The sequence below is a fragment of the Lissotriton vulgaris genome, chromosome 6, assembly GCF_964263255.1.
Source record: "Lissotriton vulgaris chromosome 6, aLisVul1.2, whole genome shotgun sequence".
In the NCBI taxonomy this organism is placed as follows: domain Eukaryota; kingdom Metazoa; phylum Chordata; class Amphibia; order Caudata; family Salamandridae; genus Lissotriton; species Lissotriton vulgaris.
The window spans coordinates 905,512,492-905,534,747 of NC_141694.1; the positions used below are offsets into that span (position 1 = coordinate 905,512,492).

At 47.6% G+C, this 22,256-nt stretch overlaps 1 protein-coding gene across 1 annotated transcript in view; it reads right to left on the reverse strand.

The window, feature by feature from the left end:
- Positions 1 to 22,256, reverse strand: part of TTC27 (tetratricopeptide repeat domain 27) — a 1,875,723-nt gene that overhangs the window by 231,999 nt on the left and 1,621,468 nt on the right. The window contains exon 17 of the mRNA XM_086926895.1: positions 9,113 to 9,310. Within this exon, the coding sequence (XP_086783021.1) occupies positions 9,113 to 9,310 (198 nt within the window). The remainder of the gene's footprint in view (positions 1 to 9,112; positions 9,311 to 22,256) is intronic.

Sequence of the window (22,256 nt, forward strand, 5' to 3'; positions counted from 1 at the left end):
TAAAGACAAGTGATCTGCTACCTAAGAACATGAGGTCTCCACAAGAAGGGGGTGCAGGCAACGCAGGAGTGTCAACAACATGTCAAAAGCAACTGGTGTGTGCCAAGCACTGCTGACCGCTGACGTGGACAGCAGCAAGAGGCCTGACAGGATAAGTGGCCGCTCTCTTCCTCCATAGACTTCTCCCTCGGTAAGGATCCGACTGCCGCCCAGTGCGACATCAAGGGAGGAGTCAAAGTCCACACAAAGATCTTTAAAAATGTGTGCATGATAGCAACCGATAAATAGCCACGTATACATGTATACAAACCAATGGACGAAAAATATGTAAAAAAATAAAAAATAAGGACCATTACCGCTGCACTTTTGAGTAACAACTTCATAACGTGCGATTTTCGGATATCCATATGAAGAGATATTTGCCAGCAATGCCTCACAAAATTAATAAGTGTGGGTTTAATTTATTTAAAAAAAAATGTAAATACGTATCAGGTCGCTGATAGGAGCCCACTGCACCTTGCACCACCCATTGCCCCTGCCAGCGCTGCCATTGGCAGTAACAACACAACTACTTACCATCACACTCCTACAAGTGTGACAATCCCGCCAAAGCTGGGTCCCCAAAGCTATAAGAATGGCTTAGGTGGCAGCCAATAGTCATTTTTAGCAGCGCCACCCGGTGTTGATAATTACGTGCTAAGCACCGGAAACCACCGGCTCAAATTAAGCACTGAATACGTGTAAACAATAAAAATTAGCCTATTTTAACTCGGCTCAATATTTCTATCAGACCCAAGCACAGTATTTGCCACAACGCAACACTCCCCCCGCCCCCCCCAACGCCCTACTTCTGACCTTGCGGCATCATGCTTCCTTCCTGCCACTCTTCACATTTTTAGGGATCGATAAGGGACACAGTCCGCACACATTCCCAACCCTGCAAAATATGCTGAAGTAATTCCAACAGGAAAGCGCTGCACCCTGTCTGCGCTCTGGCATTCCAAACCTGCGCTGAGCGAGGCTGGCCCTTCGTAGGAAAGGCGGTGAGCCGCATCTGCGCTGCAGATGTTTCACACTGGCAGTGCGGGGCAGCCATAAAGCATGCATACGAAACACGTGTAACATCCAGTCTAGACAAATGGATGTGACCCGTGTTTTGTGAGGTCACAGCTGACAGGCTTGGATATTCAAAATTCTTGGAGGCTGAGAAGAGGAGGAGGGAACCTTTTCATTCAGAAATATCCGTGCTGCAACTTTGTCCTTCAGAAGTGTTTAGCATCCAGGCTGTAAGACTCACTGATGAACACGTGAACAAACGGACGCCATCGGCAAGCAGTGACGTACATTTTTTTGTTAGGTTTCCACAGGCCCCACGCGGCATTTCATTGCTTCAGAGCCCTTACGTGTGGTGGGGGAATTAAAATAGGGAGCTGAAAAGAACACAAAGCCTGAAAGGTGGCCGAGGTAGTTGAGTAACGAGAACTAGTGCAAAAGGTTGCCATGAGAATCTTCCTGGAGTTTGCAGATTGTTTCGTGGGTGCAGCGGCTTTGAGATGGAAAGCTCTCTGACCAACATATTTGTATTGCCACATGTGGAGAGAGAACTCTGTTGTGGGCAGCTGACTTTAGACGTCTTGTCAGCTGGAAAGGAATTATCGGTTTCAACAGCCCAGTGCGCAGTTGTGAGACACCAGGGGCCGTATTATACACTGTGCCCCGGGGGCACAACTGGCGTATGCACCAGCTTTGGGCGCCCCAGGGGCACCATGATATTACAGAGGAGGTCACAGACACTAGTCGGACCCCTTCTGTTATACAGATAGCACTGGCACACATGTTGTGCCAGCGATATCCTAAGAGGGCGTTCCCTCATTTGCATGGCCCCATGCAAATTATGGAATCGGACTACCTCTGCACCCATGAGGTCAGGGGTGAACATACCTTTAGGAGGAGCAATGAAAGTGCCCCACAAAAAGGTGGCACACTTTCAGTCCCATGGACCCCCAGACGCCCCCAGCAGGCGAGTGTAGTCGCTCAATGAATCCGCCTGCAAGGGGATTTCTCTCCCCTCTTGAAAGTGCAGGGGGGTTGCCGCCTGCATTGTGCAACACAGAGCAGCATTTAAACAGCTGCTCTGTATTTCACTTGAAAGCACTGACCAGAGGGTAGAGCGAGTCTCCGGCTGCCTTTGGGGGCAGCACATTCTTTCTAATACAGCACATTGTCCCTGTTTGCACCAGGCACACTTTTTGAAAGGAACCGGGAAAGTGTGCCATGCTCATAATATGGCCCCCGGATTTTAAACTCAGCACCCTGACTTTATGGAAGCCAGTGGGCAAACTGTACCATTCCTCACCTTTAGACTCAGGATGAGGAAAAGTAATAGTTGAACACACTTCCGCAATTGCCTAATTTATATTAGTCGATGCAACGGATTAAACCAAGGCGATTCGGCGTGGTAACAACAACATTGGCAGAATTCCATAAGAGAGGTGAAGATGAAGGAATGTGTTCTTGGGTACACCCTTTACATTTAGGTGAATGATGGCATATCGTTGAATTTGGTTACCAGATTAGGTGCCAAGACTGAAGGTGAATTCAGAGTGATGATTATTCCGGAAAGAGGTAACGAGGTGGAAGAGCAGTGAAATGGCTGTCTCGGGCTCATTGGGAGTCAACAGGCTGTGGAATGGACTCCAGGGTTGGGGCCTACCACCCCAGGGCCAATCGGAGCTCTGACCAGGAGGCAGGGTCGGATTGGGATTGAAAATCGGCCCGGGCACGCAAAAAAAAAAATCGGCCTCCTTTGCATAATGAGCGCCTATCTGCCTCTAGAAAGGCCACTCAGACACCCACTGGGCCGCTGGCGATATTCCAACAATAGAGACATCGCCCCCAGACTGCTAAAAAAAAGCAGCCTACAGCAGGTACTCAGACACCGGCCCCTCGGGCATTGCCCGAGTGCCCGCGTTACCAATCCGGCGCTGCCAGGAGGCCAATCAGAGCTTCTAATACCAACCAAGGAGTGGAGACTTACCGGGCCTGCGGGATCCCATCCTGTGCGGTAAGTGAAACAACAGGCCAGAAAATGGAGCCTAGGTGGCTGGTGTCTTCCACCCCCACCCCAGGCCAGCTAGAGCTCTGACTCAGGCCCAGTCAGAACCTCTAAACCTAGCCAAGCAGTGGAGATCTTGCAGGCCTGCAGGATCCAGTCCTGGGCACTTTGTGCCACAGTGAGCTGGAAAATTGAGCCCTATACTCCCACTCCCATACCTGAAGGAGATCTGACGTGGGACCCACAGAGGGGTTCTTCTCCTCCGGTTCAAGCAAATAAGCCCTATCTGGGCCTGATCCAATCCCGGGCATTTTGCCACACGGAAGGCCAGAGAATGGAGCCCATGGCTAGTCTCTTCCACCCAGAGCCGGCTGGATCTCTGATGCAGGGCACAGTCAGAGCTACTTCACCTGGCCGAGCAGGGGAAACATCCACAGCTTCCAAGATCCAGTCCCATGGCTCTGAGTGACAGGGACGGGCCGGTGAATTGAATGGGAATGGGCTTCCACCCCCAGGCCATCTAGATCTCTGGTCCAAGGCCTGATCAGAGCTTCCTAACCTGGCCAAGGAGGGAGCCCACCTGGTGCCTGTAGGACCCCGTTGAAACTAAGTAACACAGCGGGCTGGTGAAGAGTACCCTGTGTCATGGTGCTTGCAAACTGGACCTGCTGGAATGCAACCCTGTAAAATGTGAGACTGTGGTGCTGACCAGAGTCACACCGGGCCAGGTCGGGGTAAAGTCAGAGCTTTTTTCCCCCAATGAAGCTGGGGATCCTTCCCCTGGCCTGCGGAAGCCCATCATGGGCACTCCGAGACAAAGCGGACCAGCATACAAACCGCAGATCCTGGGGACCTCACCAATGGCCAGACAGAGCTTTGGGCAGGGCCTAAACCAGCGAAGCAGGACAGTTGTCCCCGGGCACTCTGCGACACAGCGCTCCACAGCACATGGATACCAGGCAAACCACACTGGAGCCCCACTTGGGGCTCTAGCAGAGCTTTCCACCCCACTGAGAGCAGATACGGGTTACTTGGTGGCTGGTGTGGGGTATATAGTACTGATGCACCATCCAGGGAGAGCAACCAGATGGATGGCAGGTCACCCACATCCTTACACTAACAACACACTGAGAAAGTACCAATTGTAATGTGTGCATGGTGACAGAGGGAGACATTGAAGCAAATGTATCTGACCTCCTGATTAGGCTTAAAGCTTCAAATGAGCCCTCAATGGGACTTTCAGGGGAGCTCGGAATTTTCAACACTGAGTCACGCCTAAAAGTGGCATATTTTCTTTATTCATTTTAAGTACAAAACAGCACCAATGCCATTTTGCACCACATATGTGCGTATGAATCACAGTCGTAATTTCCCACGCCCCTAATTATAATTTCACATAACCCTATTCAAAAGTTTAAAGGAAAGCCACTGCGTTAATGAACACCATGTTCACAAAAGCTAATATACATGTTTAAACACTTGAAATTATTGCAAGCCAAGCTAAGCTGCATCTGCGCCTCTCCCTACCTAAACTGTACATAATCTGAAAAAATTGGACTTGGTCAAGTTCACTTTAAATGTTGGTGGCAGCTGAAAAAAGTTGGACAGTGTTGATCATGAAAGCCTGACTTGGGTCTGGGAGCGTTAAATAGGGATCTTCAGCATAAAATTTAACAATGCTGCATTGATCACCTACTGCAATCGCCATAGCCATCCCGGAAGGCTACAAGACCACCTGCAGGGACCTCCCGAACGGCATAGGAGGTATCGCCATCGTCCACAGGAACACCATCAGAGTCTCGACCAACACCGACGACACCTTCAGCACAGCCGAACACATGCACTTCCAGATCCACACTGACCCCAACACCACCCTCAGAGGAACCCTAGTCTACAGACCCCCCGGACCACAACCACAGTTCAGTGACTCCATCGCCGACTGCATCAGCACACACGCCCTTGCCTCCATGGACTACATCCTCCTCAGGACCTGAACTTCCACCTCGAGAACAACAGCAACACCAACTCCACCACCCTGATTGCCAACCTCGGACTCAGACAGCTCGTGACAACACCAACCCACGCCGCCGGCCACACGCTCGACCCCATCTTCAGGGCAAGCCCCTACGTCTCCTTCAACCACACCACCGAACCCCACTGGACTGACCACCACTGCATCCACTTCACCTTCAGGAAGCCCAACACGCACCACCGCACCCATCAGATGCCCCGATGCTGCTGGAGCAAGGTCACAGAAGACCAGCTAACAAACACCCTCGCCCAGAACCCACCCATCGACTCCACCGACCCCGACACCGCCGCCCACAACTTCAGACAATGGATCGACAACTGCGCCAATACCCTCGCCCCCCTCAAGACACCCTCCAACAGCCACACCAGCAAGAAAGCCACCTGGTTCACCGAAGACCTCCAGGCCTCCAAACGAACATGCCGAAAACTGGAGAATACCTGGCTCCAAGAACAAACACTGGACAGCTACGCAGCTCACAAGAACGCCACCCGCAGACACCATCAACTCATCAGAGCCGCCAAGAGGGCCTCATTCTAAGACCGTCTGGATAACAACGCACACAACAGCAAAGAGCTCTTCAACATAGTGAAGGAACTCTCCAACACCAACGACATCCCGCCTTCGCAAGACCTGTGCGACTCGCTGGCCACCTTCTTCCACCGCAAGATCGCTGACATCCACAACAGCTCCAACACCACGACCGCCCCGACAGCCACCGCCCCCTCGATCACCACCTGCACCAACCGCCTGCTCTCCTGGACCAGCATCAACGACGAAGACATCAGCTACATCATGAACACCATCCACTCTGGATCACCGCTGGACCCATGCCCTCACCACATCTTCAACAAAGCCAGCACAGCCATCCCACCCCATCTCCGGAAAGTAATCAACATCTCCTTCGAGAAAGCAACCTTCCCGGAAAGCTGGAAGCACGCCAAGATCAACACCTTACTCAAGAAACCCAAGGCAGACCCCAAGGACCTCAAGAACTTTTGACCCATCTCCCTGCTCCCGTTCCCGGCGAAGGTCACTGAGAAAATCGTCAACAAGCAACTGACCCGCTTCCTCGAGGAGAACAGCATCCTAGACCCTTCCCAGTCCGGGTCTTCCGCAGCAACCACAGCACCGAAACCGCCTCCATCGCCGCCACCGATGACATCAGGACCCTGCTTGACAACGGAGAAACAGAAGCCCTCATCCTCCAGGACCTGTCAGCCGCCTTCGACACGGTCTGCCACCGCACACTACAAACACGCCAACACGACGCCGGGATCCAAGAGAAGGCCCTGGACTGGACCACATCCTTCCTCTCCTGCATCACTCAGAGCATCCGCCTCCCCCCTTCCGCTCCACTGCCACCGAAATCATCTGCAGCGTACCCCAGGGCTCTTACCTCAGCCCAACGCTGTTCAACATCTACATGGCACCCCTCGCCCACCTCTCAAGACAGCACAACCTCAACATTATCTCCTACGCCCACGACACCCAGCTGATCATCCCCCTCACCAAAGACCCTCACACCGCCAAGACCAACCTCCACGAAGGAATGAAGGCCGTCGCCGAATGGATGAGGAACTGCCGATAGAAGCTGAACTCAGACAAGACGGAGGTCCTCATCCTCAGCGCCACTCCTTCAGCCTGGGACGACTCCTGGTGGCCGACAACACTAGGAACAGCCCGACAACCCACCGACCACGCACGCGACCTAGGGGTCATCCTCAACTCCACCCTCTCCATGACCAAGCAGGTCAACCTCGTCTCCTCATCCTGCTTCAACACCATCCAAATGCTCCCTGCAGGATCCTCAAATGGATCCCGACTGAGACAAGAAGAACAGTCACCCAGGCCCTCGTCACCAGCACGCTGAACTACGGAAACGCCTCTACGCAGGAACATCCGCCAAGCTCCTGAGACGATTGCAATGCTTCCAGTACGCGTTGGCGCGTCTGATCGTCGACATCCCCCGCCGCAGCCACGTCACACCCCACCTGAGAGATTTGCACTGGCTCCCCGCCAACAAGAGGATAACCTTCAAACTCCTCATCCACGCACACAAAGCTCTCCACAAGACCGGTCCAGCATACCTCAACAGACGACTCAACTTCTACACCCCCACCCGTCAGCTCCGCTCTGCCAGCATCGCCCTCGCCACAGTCCCCCGCATCCGAAGAACGACCGCCGGCTGCAGATCCTTCTCCCACCTCACCACCAACCTACGACAGACCCAAGACCTACTGGCCTTCAGAAGACTCCTCAAGACCTGGCTCTCCAATCACTAGCAGCACCCCCCCCCCCCCCCCCCCCCCCCCCAGCGCCTTGAGACCCTCACGGGTATGTAGTGTGCTTTATAAATGTCATGATTGATTGATTGATTGCAATGCTGAAACCAAGATGTCTCTACTACACTAGAACTGAAAGTGGTTCAATGGGCGGAGAAAATAGGAAGGAAGGGAGCATCCTTGCCTAGTTCCTCTATATATCCGAGACAGTGAAGTTGAAGCCAGGTAAGCCAATATTAGCCCAGGCTAATAATTCCCTTAACCTCACAAAGCCAAGCCCATCTCAGCAAGATGACTATATTTTCAGCGTGTGGGATTGCAATAGCACCATCATCTTGCCCCAGCCTACCCATGTCCTTTGCCAAGCGCAATTTCCTGAAGTTGTGGGGCACATTCCAGTCAACAACAAACCAGAGAGGCAGTTTCAACTCTGGCAGAGGAGATGCCTGCCTGGCAGAAATCTCTGTGCTTTGATAGGAGCTGCAACAGCTCCCTTCGCAGCACTGCAGGTGTGCTGAGTGGGTGCCATATTTAAAGCACCCACTGGGTAAACTTTTTTATTTTCATAATAAAAAACTCCCATAGTGGGAATTTGTTTTCTCTAAATAAAAATCAAAGTCCAATATGAAAGAGTTTTCTTTCTGCATACCGGGTCATTCTACATTTTCCTTGCCAGAGTCTGTCGACATGGGCAGGGACAATCAGCGATGGCCGTCTGGCCCTCCCAGGACTCAATAGGGCAGGTTAACCGACACTATGACTCAGCAATTGTGGAGTGTCTATACCGCCAAGTGAGGGGTCACTGTCGACTGCCAGCTGAGGCTCCACCAAAAGTCACCCAGTGGTTCCTCCAACTCTAAATGAGGTGGGGCAGCAGGTTTGGTGGGGCGGGAGGACCACAGCAAAGCTCTATCAAATTCTAAATGAGGAGGAGGCCCCAAGTCTGATCTGGCCATATAGCAGAGATATCACCATATCAAACATTTTTGCTAAAATTAGCTTCTTATTGGTGTTGGCTTTTATCCACTAAAAGTGAACAAACTGCTTAAAATAGATCAGTAATTGATCCTGGGACAGGGGACTGAAGCATAAATAATCAATGAAGTGACTTTTACAAAACATATAGGTTTACTTTACCAAAGGTCTTTCAGAAGTTTAATCAAGTCAAGGTAGCCTTGGTATTCGGTAACCTGGGAATTCAGCATGACTGTTGGAGGAGTCCTAAGAAAAACCATGGCCACCGGAAATTACTTAATTTTTTTCCCTAACAAATTAAGAACTGCCCATTAGTCTGCTCTTGCTTTAGTACATATAGGTGCAGCAAAAATGTACTAGGCTTCATTTTTCTCTTGTGTACGCAATGATCATGTTTCTAACCAGTAAAGTAGGAAGAAAAGAACAATCTGATACAAGGTCCACAAATGTGTTTTTGGTAGCGACACCCTAGAAGGCTAGTCGTATTGCAAAATAGCTGCATTACTTTCTTCATTTTGGTAGATTTGTGCAGAATACTACAGGGTCTGAGGAACCCTTGCTTTTTCTCACCAGCTTTCAGTGAACATCTCTCTGACAGAACTATATAGTTAAAGTTTCCACAGCAACTTTACAGTGCTTACCAATCTGTACTCACAAATTCAGATTTTATTCTCTGCTATGACTGCCCACCTTTGAGATCATGAGACACAACAACGAGCCTCTAGGGATCAATAAATGAGGAAAACGTCCTAAATCAAATTTGTTTACCTTTTCATTATCCTGAGCATCACTGCTCTCACCGTTTCCACAGAGTTGTGCATACAGTCTCCATATTTCTCCATCACTCGTGTCTCTTGATGTCACTCTCCCAAATAGCTCCTTCAGCTTCCCCTTCTGGCCAGTTGCTAGTTCTCCTTGGCGATCGGCTAATTCATCCGTCACTGCCCTCACTAGGACCCTTAGCACCTTTTGGAGGACAAATGAACATAAGTTAGTAGAAAGTATCAGTTTCATACCTTACAGTATTCAATATATACAACACACATATCCTTAATGTTGGTGTATGATATAATCCAGGATCAATGTTTTATCATTCCACTGCATCAATCGACATATCCCAGTTAGGCGGTCTAGTCATGGTTTGGTTGCTCAGTAGACTAATGCATACATTTCAGGAATCTGTGTTTGACCTCATGGTCACAGGATCAAATAACGGTAGATCCACCTGGTCTTTTATCTTTCTGAGATTGAAAAAATGAGCAAGATTCAGTTGGATAACATTAAACAGAAGTCATTCAGTACTGGGATTTCTAGGGGTGAAAGTGTGATTTAAACATGCATGCCATGTTCTGTTAAAGTAAAATATCTAGTGCATTGGGTCTCCTCAATAGGCCCTTTCATGATGACCTTCGTCCTTTTGGAAGTGCATGATTTTTACTTACTCATTGTAAAAAATATTAGTAGTTCTAAACCAGGGTATGTGTTTTCCATTGCTGACCACTCTTGAATCTACGTCCCTCTTGTTGTCAGACAACAGAACTACTTACAAAAAGTGACACTGCGCTTGCTCAAACCATATCCAGGACTGTATGCTAGGCCACACAATAGTAGCACACTTCTGTTTCTGGATTTTCTCCCTATGCAGTATGTTGCCTGTCCAGTCTGGAGCACAGAAGGGATGAGTACCAATAAAAACAATATGTATAATAGGGAGGACCATGGTTACTCGATCAATGTTTTGGTCTTCTAGACCATGATAGATTATTTATGAATCAACACTCTTGAATAAAATGGCAATCAGCAGACAGGTTAGAGAATTTGGATCAAGTACAACACAAAGGCCTTGATTACGAAGAGGGGAAAATGGTATCCCTGGTAGGAAAACTGGTGAAACAAATGTTAACTGGCTCAGTGTGGTGCTCTCACACCCAGATGTCAAAGTTGTGTAAACACTGCACCAGATTTCACCTGCTGCAAAATCCAGCCAGTGAAATCACGAGGCTTGAGCTGCAAGAACAACTTGGCCTAGAAAAAAATCGTCTGCATAGATATATCTGAATCCATGGGTATTAACTGAAAATAGCCAGCGTTTCAGGTGTAGGAAGACAGGAAACAGTTGGACGTGGTGAGGTAAATGGGACTGGGGGTACGGGGTAGTTTTCAAGGCGGGGGGGGTTGGGTAGTTTTCATGGCTGGTAGGGGTTCAGGGTAGTTTTCGGGGCTGGGGGTAGTTATCATGGCTGGGGGATAATTTTCATGGTTGCGGGAGGGAGGGGGAGCTTTAGATGTCAGTGCGGGGGCTGGAATCGTAATACTTTTTAGGGCTTAAGGGGGCAGGGTACGTTTTAGGGCTTGGGGGGGTCAGGTCGCTTTTAGACTTAGGGGAGAGCAGGGTTGTTTTTAGGGTTTGGGGGCCGGGTAGTTTTTAGGGCTTGTGGGAGGTCAGGATAGTTTTTAGGATTGAGGCAGGGACCTTGCTAAGGCTCTGGGGAAGGAGGCTTATTTGTAGGAGTCAGGGCGGGGGCAGAGGTTGGCGGTTAAGACTTACCTGTCAAGTCTTAACCACATATATGTCTTTACCATACATGCCTTATCAATGCATAATTCGTTGTAAAAGCATGAGTGGTAAAGACATATTTGAGGTTTAAGACTTGCAATGTTGAGACGGTGTGGAACCGGTACGCGTGGTAAACGCATGCGTGGGTCCATCAAACAACCGACTGTTAGAAATTGTTCTGGCTGGCCACACAGTAACCCCACCACTAAATCTAGCCACTCGCCATTGGGCCAAAGTGTGGGTATTAGATTAGACAGAACTTTGGCAGACCTCCACAAATTGCAAAAGACTAAATTTTTTTTACTTTAGTGACCTTTCTCTCTTTATAAAGATCATTGGTGCCTGTAGAGAGGTTATGATATAGCAAATTAAAACCACTAATCCAGGTACGGATTAGAACAGTGAGATAAATGTTGTCTAGCTCTTAAACTGCCTGCATAATTGATGTTCAGTTCATTTAGCCTTAATCCTTGAAAAATCCAGTGTTAGCACTTCTTCTGTAGGTAGTGCACGAAGAAAATAGAAAATGGAGGCAATATCTCCTTGTTCATACGGCAATCCGTTCCAAATGCAGGGATTAAACATATTAGCGGTCATTAGGACACAGGTGACTTAATGTCTTGGTTAAATTAGTCCCTAAAAGAAAAATAATGATGCAACAACAATAAGAATTGGCATTTGGATAACTCGTGACAGGATCAGATTTTTAGAAATTGGTCAGCTACATCCAACATGGATAGCTAGATCTAATAATGCAAAACAAAGGAAAATAGAAGATTCCTATCTTTATGTCTCTTGTATCTGGGTGATCTGACAGAGCTCATCCAGTCTCCAACCATAGAGAGATAGGTACCCAAGGAGGAACTGTAGCAGGTAGAAGAACCGAGAAGGCCCTTAATCGATTCTGCACAACTGTATATCAAAGCGCCTTCTTGCAGCTTTTACTATGGTCCATACATTCTGCAGAAAGATGCAGACGTCCATGTTCTAGCTCTGCAGGAACCAAGCTGCCTAGCCGAAAGATGGAATGGTGGATGAACGAGCAAGGTTTTCTGCCTGGGGCGGAAGGTTCCTCACCTCATGGGAAAGGGAATTGGCTCTAGACTGAAAACGTAAGGAGATACGAGTGCCAGATCTGGCGGTGTAAGAAATGTTGTCCCCAGGATCATGGTCAAGCAGAACATTCAGGGCTACTTCAAGACCACATGTTTGAGGGAGAGTACAAGCAGGAAACTACGGGCCTCATTTATGAGGCCGTGCGTCACTTTTACGCCGCCGGTGCGTCACTTTTTGTGACGCACCAGTGGCGCAAAAAATGCGCCTTGTTGCGCCATATTTACAAAGTGACACATCTAGGTAGATGCGTCACTTTGAAAACCCCTGCGCCACATTATACCTGCGCCAGGTATAATGTATGCAAGGGGGGCGTTTTGACGCAAGAAAGGGTCATGGAAGTGACACAGGGAAATCTATAAGATTTCACTGCGCCATTTCTTGGCCGCTAATGCGTCAAAATCTTACGCCTGAGCGTAAGACTGACGCAGGCACTAACAACATGGGACTTGCCCATGTGAAAGTACACATTGCTGGAGTTGCGTCACTTTTGTGAAACACTCCAGCAATGCGTCACTTTTGCGCCTACAGATACGTCAGAAATACTGACGTATCTGTAGCTCCTTGCGACATTATGCGTCATATTATAAATATGACGCATCAATCATGACGCAAGGAGTGTGCACTGAGAAGTGACGCATCGCTGCTTTCCCGCCGCAATGCGTCATTTCTCATAAATGAGGCCCTAAATTTTTAGGTATGCTTGTAAACCACAAACAAAAACGAAAATGAGGCAGCCTAGTTTTCCATGGTTCTACTTATGTTGAAGATTAGAACTCTCAAGGGCTGAAAAGAGTCGCCCCCACCTGAACCCTTGACTATAAACCCGAGAGGACTCCTCATTGCTTACTCCCTCTCTCGCTGTGTGTGTGAATGTTTGTTTAGAGGAGGCATTTTGCTGTCATTGTTTAACATACAATTAAATTATATAGTTGAATTATTGTTTTTACTTCCACGCCATTACAAGTGAAGTAAGAGCGAAAGCAGGGAACGTTCCCAGAGTAGTATGCAACACTATAAACATATGAAAATAGCCAATGGCTTTACACCCCTCCGATCTAAAACTCTCTTGCCATAACCTGCAGAGTTTAGCTGCATTTTGACAGTGCTCAGTCTGCTCAGCGGCACTTTAAGCATGGGAAACAATTTTTTAGAGACAGATCCCTTTAGTCAGAGTCCTGTTTTGCAGTTGTTTTCGGAAGAGTTTTGCGTCTCCCATACTAGATAATTTAATACATAGCTATTGTGAGAATAACCAATTTTTTTTACGTGTCCACCATTTTTCTGCGCAGGACTTCTTTCTTTTTAAACCTAGAAAAATGTAATGTATACTAATCAGGCCTCGGCCACACAAGTTCTGATCAAAGGAGCAACGTTTTTATTTTTAAATGCGATTCCCGTCACTCTTCTAAAACAAATGTCTGTGCTCGGGGGGGGGGTTTTGAGCAGTTGTACGGAGAGCATGTATTATTTGAATGAAGGACGCACTTTCCCCACTTGCACCTTCAAATGTAACATGTGCTTTCAAAATGTTAGTTTTCTAGAGCCTCGCTGCAGAGTATATTCTGAAATAAGTAACATAAATTAAAAACAAATTTTCATAAGAGCGACACTGTTTTACGATGCAGACAGAATCACCATATTTACACGTGGAAACTTTAAATGCACGTGACATTAAAGGGCCTGGAGATCACAGGTTTCTCTTGGGGAGTTGGGGCCTCTGCGGGGAAGGTCCTTTTCCATGAACTTACGGTAAACAGTGATAAATCAAACCCCAGCGTACGCACAAGTATCATTAGCGAACAGCTAGAATCTACGAGAAGAAAATAAAGAGCCCTTTATCCGTGCTTCTTTCAGGAAGTGCTCACTCAAAAATGAAAAAAATCCACCACAGGTTGGCGTGTCTGCGCCTCTAGTCTTAACAAGGCTGGTTAGCAGCATCAAACGCTGGCGGCTAGAGGGGTTATTTTACAATGTTTAGCATGTGAGCGCATACTTACTGTTTCTGACATGCTGAGAAGTGGCTGGAAGAAGGCTTGCACTGCTTATTTTATCCATATTAGTAGAAGCTGCAGAGCTCCCTGTTTGCCTAGTGGAAGTTTCAGATGGCACGAGAAATATTCAAGCTTTTTTAAGGCCCTAAGCACACCTCTGAACCATTCCGACACAATGGAGCGAGAGAGACATCAAAACTAAGGGCTTTTGAGCTGTTCATTTGCTTATGAATTTTTAGGCATTTTGTATTTTTAAATATTAGCAGCCCACCCGCAAATAAGGTGTCAGGGCGCTTCAAAAGAAACAACGGAGGTTGAGGTTTTCTTATAATATAAGAGGCAATGAATCGATACATGAGGTAAAATGAGAAAAACAGTTGGTAAAAGTTATCAGAAGCAGTGGGTAGAAAAACCAAAAAGGCAAACAGAGAAAAGAATAGTCTAGGGCAGTTCTTTCAAAACATTTTAGAACCACTACCCGCTTTTTAGTACGACAAACTTTCGCGACCCACCTAGCTGTAATGGACGAGGCAGGCGATTTTTTAATGTAACTAAAGCATCACGTGGTAGGGCACTTTCATTTACAGACGGCATACTTTCTTTTGAGATGGTAACAAAATCAGATCACATTGCTTTTTTTGAGCTGGTGGTTTACGGTGTTCGGCACCAGCCCTTAATTGCCAGCACCAGGGCTTATGACAGTCTGACGCATCGTAGTGGGGTCTGCCAAATTTAGGTACGAGCACATCTGTTTATTAATTCAATTTACATTTTCAATGATTAGTATTTGCCTCCCAGGCCATTCTGATAGATTTGGGGCCCTGGAATAGTATGAATTGCCACACTTAAGAGTGTGTTGATTAGTAGTGCGTTGGTTCTGTCACTGGAAATGGTTGCCAGAATAGTAATCTGGCCAGCTCACGGATATTATGACCAAAGGGATTTGCTAACTATTCCAAAGTACCAGGCTTTTAATATATTTGAAGGCAGACAGTGCCTTTAGGTCTCCGGCGATGGGCATTGGCTGGAAATACAAGAGATTGATATGCCGGTTTCATTAGGGTTCTATCAGTAGGTCGAAGCAAAAGGGTCACTTGGTTAAAGGCCTGCTTCGTGGTAGGAGTGACCACAGCTGTGAGCTTGAATGACGCAACCATTATACGGCACAGGCCTGTTGCGAACCAATAAGGGTGAACCATGGAGGGTAAGCGGACGACGGACTCTCTCTTACGGATGTCACCTGCGGGTGAGGTGAGAGATATGCCTTTACACTTCCGGTGCTTGCTACAATATTATTTAGATGCAAATGCATGCGTGCATTCAAACCTACTGAATAAAATACAGCCCAGACAGGTGATTTACTGTCCAGGAATTCAGGCAGATGTTAAAAACACTGCTCGTTCACTAATTAGCCTGTAGAGTTCGACTGAGTCACGTCATAGGGTAATGGTGTGCTTTTATTTCTCGTGACATAATATTCCCTTTTTAAGGCACACACGCTCTGGGACGATCGCTTGGAAGTATGTGGCATCCTCGAAGGCACATACAAGAGAGAACAAGATACTTGAACGACTGAGGAATGACTCTACTCTGGGCCTCACACATCCATTTGCCCTGGCTCTGCACCTTATATGACCCCTACAGCAAGATGCTCCTTTACAACCTTAGGCAAGTTTATATGCACTGGTTAATTTGAGCCGGAGCACCCACCGGCACTCCTTTCTGGCGATTGGAGCTTTATTCTGCTGCAAGCGTTAAAGCAAAAGTCTGACTGGTACACCTAAGGGGACACAAGAAAGGCAGGCTTACATCTACTGAAGCTCGTGGCTACCACTTAACCCTGGAGGCCTGTCGCTGTCCACACAGACCAAGGCATTTGTTTACGTGATGCTGCTAACAGTCAGTGGTGACATCAACGCCTGGGAAAAGTCTCATCCGTGCCATCCTCTGAATAGTTTATGTTTGCGCACTTCATTCTAACTACGCAGTTGCCATTTGTGTCTGCAGGCAGGAGGGCCAACCGGGCACAAGAGAAGCAGCTGCTTTGCCCCAGTGTGCACATCAGCCCAGTAGCTCTTGAAATGATGCAGGTCCCCACCGGTCAGGGCTTTAAGCCATTCGATGGTGATGTCCTGGGTCCTGCCAGATCTCAAAGCGACCTTACAAAAAACAAGTATTAAAAATGCAATAGGTCTTGCCTTTAATTAAGTTTAAGCCATTTGCTTTGCTATACAATACCATTAGCAAAGTAAATGGCTTTAACTTAATAAAAGGCAAGACCTATTGCATTTTCAATGCTTGTTTTTGCTGTTGTTACTGCTATGAACTTCTAGGGGACATTTCAAGCCCAGCTTCACAGAGCGGGTATCATGTTGACAAAATAGCCATCAATCACCCACCAGCACTTACATCGGAGACGTTTCTGTACAGTATGTCATGGGTGACAGGCAACAGAAGAGCGCGAGGAGTGGGCAGAGCTCCCTACTGTACGTCTGAACTTTAGGCAACCTGACTGGGTGTCCGTTTGTGATGTGCGCCGAGGCACAACCGCAATGCAGTGTGAGCAGCACAATATAGTTATCTGTATACGTCAACCACTAAATGCTGTTTGTTTTCTAGAAAGAGTTAGCGCTTGTCGCACGAGAGAGAGTGAAAGACGAAGACAGCTGCATGAGAGTGAAGCATAAATAAAGTCAACAGAGTGACAACCCTGAGGGAGGCCATCCTCAAAACTGTTCACACACTCAGGTATTTCACCAAAATGTTCCCCCAGTCATGCTTTAATAACAAGTAAAGCAACAGCATCGGCCACTCGAAGAGTCTCCGTTGTCAGGCAACCACGATACAAAAGCTGCGTTATCGGAAGCGAGAGCGCACAAGCTAATTAAAGTAAACAAAGATGGTGTTGGGCTGTCCACATGCACGTGCATTTTTTTTGTCCCTCCGTACGCATGCACATCTTGAATCGATTACAAAAGTCACCCGCAAGGCGAGAGCAGCGCTGCGCGCTAACACCAGGCGAGACCTAAAAAATGAACATTGAAACGGGTTTACGCAGCAGGGACAAGCACCGGGCTGAACAAGGAGAGTGTGGTACTCAGAATTACTGGGCATCTGTCCTCCAATGAAGCTGCACTTAGGGAGAATCTTCTGTTGCAGCAGAAAGGCAGGGCCCTGCACCCAGGCTGCATAACTTAGATCTCCATGCTTGATGACTGAGCGGCAGCAGTTGACTCCCTTCAACCTTCATCATAAAGTTGTGGATGTCATGTTGGCAGGAAGGCATCCTTCCACAACACCAATGTATGCCAGTCTTTGGGACAAATTTGAGGATTGGTGCTGCACTCAACCAACTACAAGAGAAGTTTTCGGAAGTTTAATTGTTTGTTCTTTCACTGGCCTAGCAAGGACTTGCTTTGGGCACTGTTAAGGTCTACATGTCTGCTGAATTTTTCTGTGGTTGTCAGATGAGCCCTCTTTATTTAAATCACCCGATGTGATGAGATTTTTGAAAGGTTTTTCAATTTTTTTCATCAAAACCCTTTGCGATGCCACAGTGGGACTTGAACTTAATCTTCACTTTTTGATGTGCCCCACTTCCATGCTTTAGGAGCCACATAAGCAAAGGACCTCTCACTCTATATTTCGTAAGTGCCACTTGGCTTCCCTTCTGACAAAAAGAAAGCAGAGCAACCAGTGTACACATGTCTACAGTAAGATGCCTGCAGCTTCATTTAACAGTGTCCATTTTATCAGGCCATTTGAAAAAAACTGCATTCTCCTTTCCCAAAGAGAAGGTTAGGGACTACTGATTCCAAATACGAGTAGCCAGGGCTGCCAAGACTGCTCCACACAAGACAGCCGATTTGATTACCTTTGTCAGTCAAAAGCTTTTATCATCGGTTAAGAACCATAAAAAGACATATTTACACATTTGCAAGTAAAAATGGAAATATTTAAGAAAATACAATACAGTCTTAGGAAAATACTAAATTCATACAAAAGTTAAAAAGATTAAGGAGATACAGAGATAAAAAGCTCTACATACAGTACATACTTGTGATGGAAGATCCCAAACAGTTTATTGAAGAAATGTTCATACAACTACAGGAACGGTGGATAATAGTCTTGTAGTTTTTAATATTGCACAACTTGAGAACCACATGGACAGAAGAAAGCTTGTGGTTGCAAACACTGTTAGGGGGGTGGTATCATATTTAAGAATTCTGAAAACCTCCCTGTAGGGCCTTAGACCCCTAGACTTGCAGAATTGAATGATCCATTTGGCTCTTGCCCTTGTGTACGAGGGGCAGAAGAGCAGAACGTGCAGATCTGTCTCTCTGCTACCTGCACACCCTGGGCAGAAACTCGCTGAGTGTGGGGCATTTGACCATTTATGTGTAACGCCCCCATGTCTAAACTGGATGTATAGTTTCTTGGCTAAGGGGGGCTGGATATCATCTAAAAATTTCTCAAAGTTATGATGAACCTTGATATCAAGGAAGGAATTGGTCAGCCTACCCATGGAAGGACGTGATAATATAAGATCCATGCGGTGGCGCTTTAATGCCAAATTCAAAGATTTCTTGGAAAGCAAAACATAAGCCTCCTCGGGGAACGACCACTTGTCCCCCATACCGAGAGCCTGGGAGAGGTGCTTGATGTGCTTTAACCATGGGATCTTCCCCGCGCCCCCTCTAGACAAAAGATCCCCCAGTCCTCCCTATAGCTCGCAAGCTCGGGGGTGGACAAGAGTCGTCTCCAGTAAAATAGCGGACGATTCGAAATAATCTCCTGGATAGGCACAAAACCTAGATCCAACCTTAGGGGGGTTAGGGGGGGTATTCCGGGGAAGTTTCAGAAGGTGCCTAATGAAGCTATTCTCAGTGAGGGATAGCGGAGCAGCACTGACATGACCCCATAAGTCCACACCATACAGCGCGCTCCCTCTAGCCTGGGCTTTATAGATTTCCAAGGGCGGACTCAACAATTTAAAAGAGGTCTCGTTAAAAACCTTTAGGATACCGGCAGAGGATTGGGCCAACTTCAGGTTGGCCGTAGCCATGTGAGATCCCCAGTCCATTCTATCATTTAGGGTAACCCTCAAATATTCGAAAGTGGACACTCGATCCAGCGCCATTCCATCCAGGTGAGGATGAGGGCAATTCGGTTGTTTGGTGTTGTAAACCATGTACTTGGTTTTAGAGAGGTTAATCTCTAGACAGAAAGCCTCTAATGTGCGCTGGATACCCCCAGATGACTTTGACAATAAAAGGGTATCATCGGCGAACATTAGGGCCGGTATTTTACGCCCAGCTAGGCTAGGGGAGTTCAGATCTCACGCTCCCAGTAAATGAGCAATCAACCCATTAAGGAAGAGGGAGAAGAGCGTGGGGGCTAACACGCACCCCTGCCTCACTCCCTTTTCCATCGGGAACAGAGCCAACAATTCCCCACCCCTACCGTACCTCACCCTTGCGTACGTGCCCTGATGCAAACGTTTAAATAAATCACACAAATAGGCCGGGGCACCCATTTCAAGTAATATTGTCCAAAGCTTATCCCTCTGCACCAGGTCAAATGCGGACCGAAGGTCCACGAAGATCAAGTACAGACTACCTGCCCCCAAAGTGACTGTCTTCCAGTGAAGGACTGGGTTATTTAAGACCCAGCGGTGCCAGGGGACAACACCTGAAACCTTTGTGGGTAACCTGTTCCAGCGTACAAATGACAGAGACACGGGACACTTCCTTCGGCGTCAAAGATTCAAGGTTTATTTACTGCAGGGAACACAGAAGTCACGTGAAGTACACAGCATGTAAGTTCGCGGGATCTGATTCAAATTGCTACTGTGGATCGCTCCTTTTATACAGTTTTCTCTCATAGGTTAACATGGTACACAAAGGTTTACAACTTGGTTCCCATCATTATCCCCAAGAGGGGTCGCTTTGATGTATTCAAGGTCCGGGACATAAATGCAGAAACATTCGGTGGTTCCCAACTGTAAAAACCCATCTTCCCACCATTAGTACATTCCAATCGGCAGTAAACAGATCGAAGAAGGAACAAGGACAGGTGCAAAGGAAGGCAGAAACAGTGGGGAGATCGGAAAGGGTGTAAAAGGGGTGGTATCGGGAAACACGAGCTGCAGGCATCAAAGGGACGTGCCTAATGAGATGCACGGCTGAGACAATAGACCGGCACGGCAAGATGTACCTCGAGCGGGGACATCTGCCTTTCAGTATCATCCCCCTCATCATAAAGACACTTTCAAAGGAAACGTGTCTTCCGCAAGAGTCTTGGGAATCCCAGGGTCGCGAAGCGGACCACGTCCGTTCGCTGGCTACTTGAGGGCAAGAGACAAAATGGATGCCGTATCTTAAGATGGAACCCGTGGGTACAGATAGAAACCCACGAAACAAACAACCGGTTCAGGTTAGCACAGCGAAACTGCGCACACCCACTAAACTCGTCATTTGCGGTTCATAGATATCAGACTCGACCATATTCGTGCGAGTCGAAAACACCACTTACGATCGTCACGGAACCTCAGACGCTCCTTTTGCCCTCATGTAGGCAAGCACTAGTCAGAATCATACTCGATATTCATCAGACCATCTAGATGTTGCTGCAACATAACTCTGTCCAACTGAGCTCCTTTGGTAACAGGCGGCTGTCTTATACACGTAGTAGCACAGAGGCCACATAAGGCAGGACCACACTGCACACAAAGGCAACACGTGAACAGAAACGCTACAACAACTCCGATGATCATCAGAATCTTCCAACCCCAAGTCGACATTAAGCCCCAAAACCACCCAAGTAACGTCCAATCCCCTACGTCCACGTGTGTGGACTCAGAGATCTTATGCAACTTTGAGATGGCTTGATAGACAGTCGGAGCGTTATCTGGAATGAAAATACAGCAGCTCGAATGGATCACCTTACATACTCCACCTCGATCTGCTAAGACCACACGGTTTTGTAACGTCATAAGCCTATCCGCCTGAAGTTCGGTGGTGATATTACCAAGGGCACTGGCAGTGATATTAGCTGTCGATTCCACCACTCGAGTCAATTGTCTCAGGTTCCTACTATTGACCATAGGTCCCCAAAACGGGAGGAAACCCTTGAAAAAGTCTCCTGCCTCTTGACTGGCAGTGTCCTCTTCGCTAATCACGCCTCTCACAACTCTAGTCTTGTGATAGTCTGCATCAACAGTGAACGTTGGAGGCAACAGATTTGCGATATAACATGAGCCCATAAAGTTGGAGGGCAACCATGTATACGCACGATCATGGCAGACAAAGTATGTACCCTTGGCAGCCAGAAACACAGGGGAAGAGAGCATCGGCAGGATATAAGTCTCGGAGCAAGCACTCTCTCCAAGACGAGCTCTCGATCTTCGGCCACGACCCAGTAGACAGAAATTACCAAGGTGGGGTACGACCCATATCGGAGGCGAGCTTCTAAGCTGTTTTTCATCAGTGAGCGCACTATACTCGACCTTACTCAGGTCCCTATAGGCTTGTACCTCTTCCTCTGGAATGAGCGACGGTTCATAGATATCCCTATCTAAATCATCTATCGCTATAGTCAAAGGCTTTTGGTACGAACCAGGACCAGAGTGGGAAGGATGTGGCTCTCGATTGGGGTAGGAATCTAGTGCACTTCGAAACATTGTTTGAAATGCTCGAGCTGAACCCTGGGAACTATAAGGAAGGACCAGATATGGAATTCCCTTATCCGTGGTATGTGGCATTAACCCACACACCCAACAATTAGTAGTGTTAACCACTAACTGATGCTGATGAAGGAGCTGAATAAAGGAATTATTTCTGAATTCCGCACGTCTAGCCTGTTCGTGTTCGGGTAAGATATGGAAAGAATGAGGGGATGCAGTGGAGGTAGATTTAGGTTCAAAAGTAGGAGTAGGTATGGCAGAGGGTAGGAAGTACGGTATCATGTAATACACCCCACCCGCTAATAACGAAGAAAGAACCAGAAACAGAAGGAACACTTGAAACATAAAACATTTGGTACGAGTTATCTGCTGTAGTTTGAATCTTTGCGCCTGAGCTTCTTCCAAATCCATCAGCTTCGAAAACGCCATCCCCTAAGACCGTCCGCAACGTTTCTTGACGCACTTCGTTCTGTGTAGCAGTAGTCAATCCCTAGGAGTTCCCAGGAACCGACGGTCTTTGACCTAGTGCCAAGACCTACTAACCAGAAGGAAGTACACGCGCGG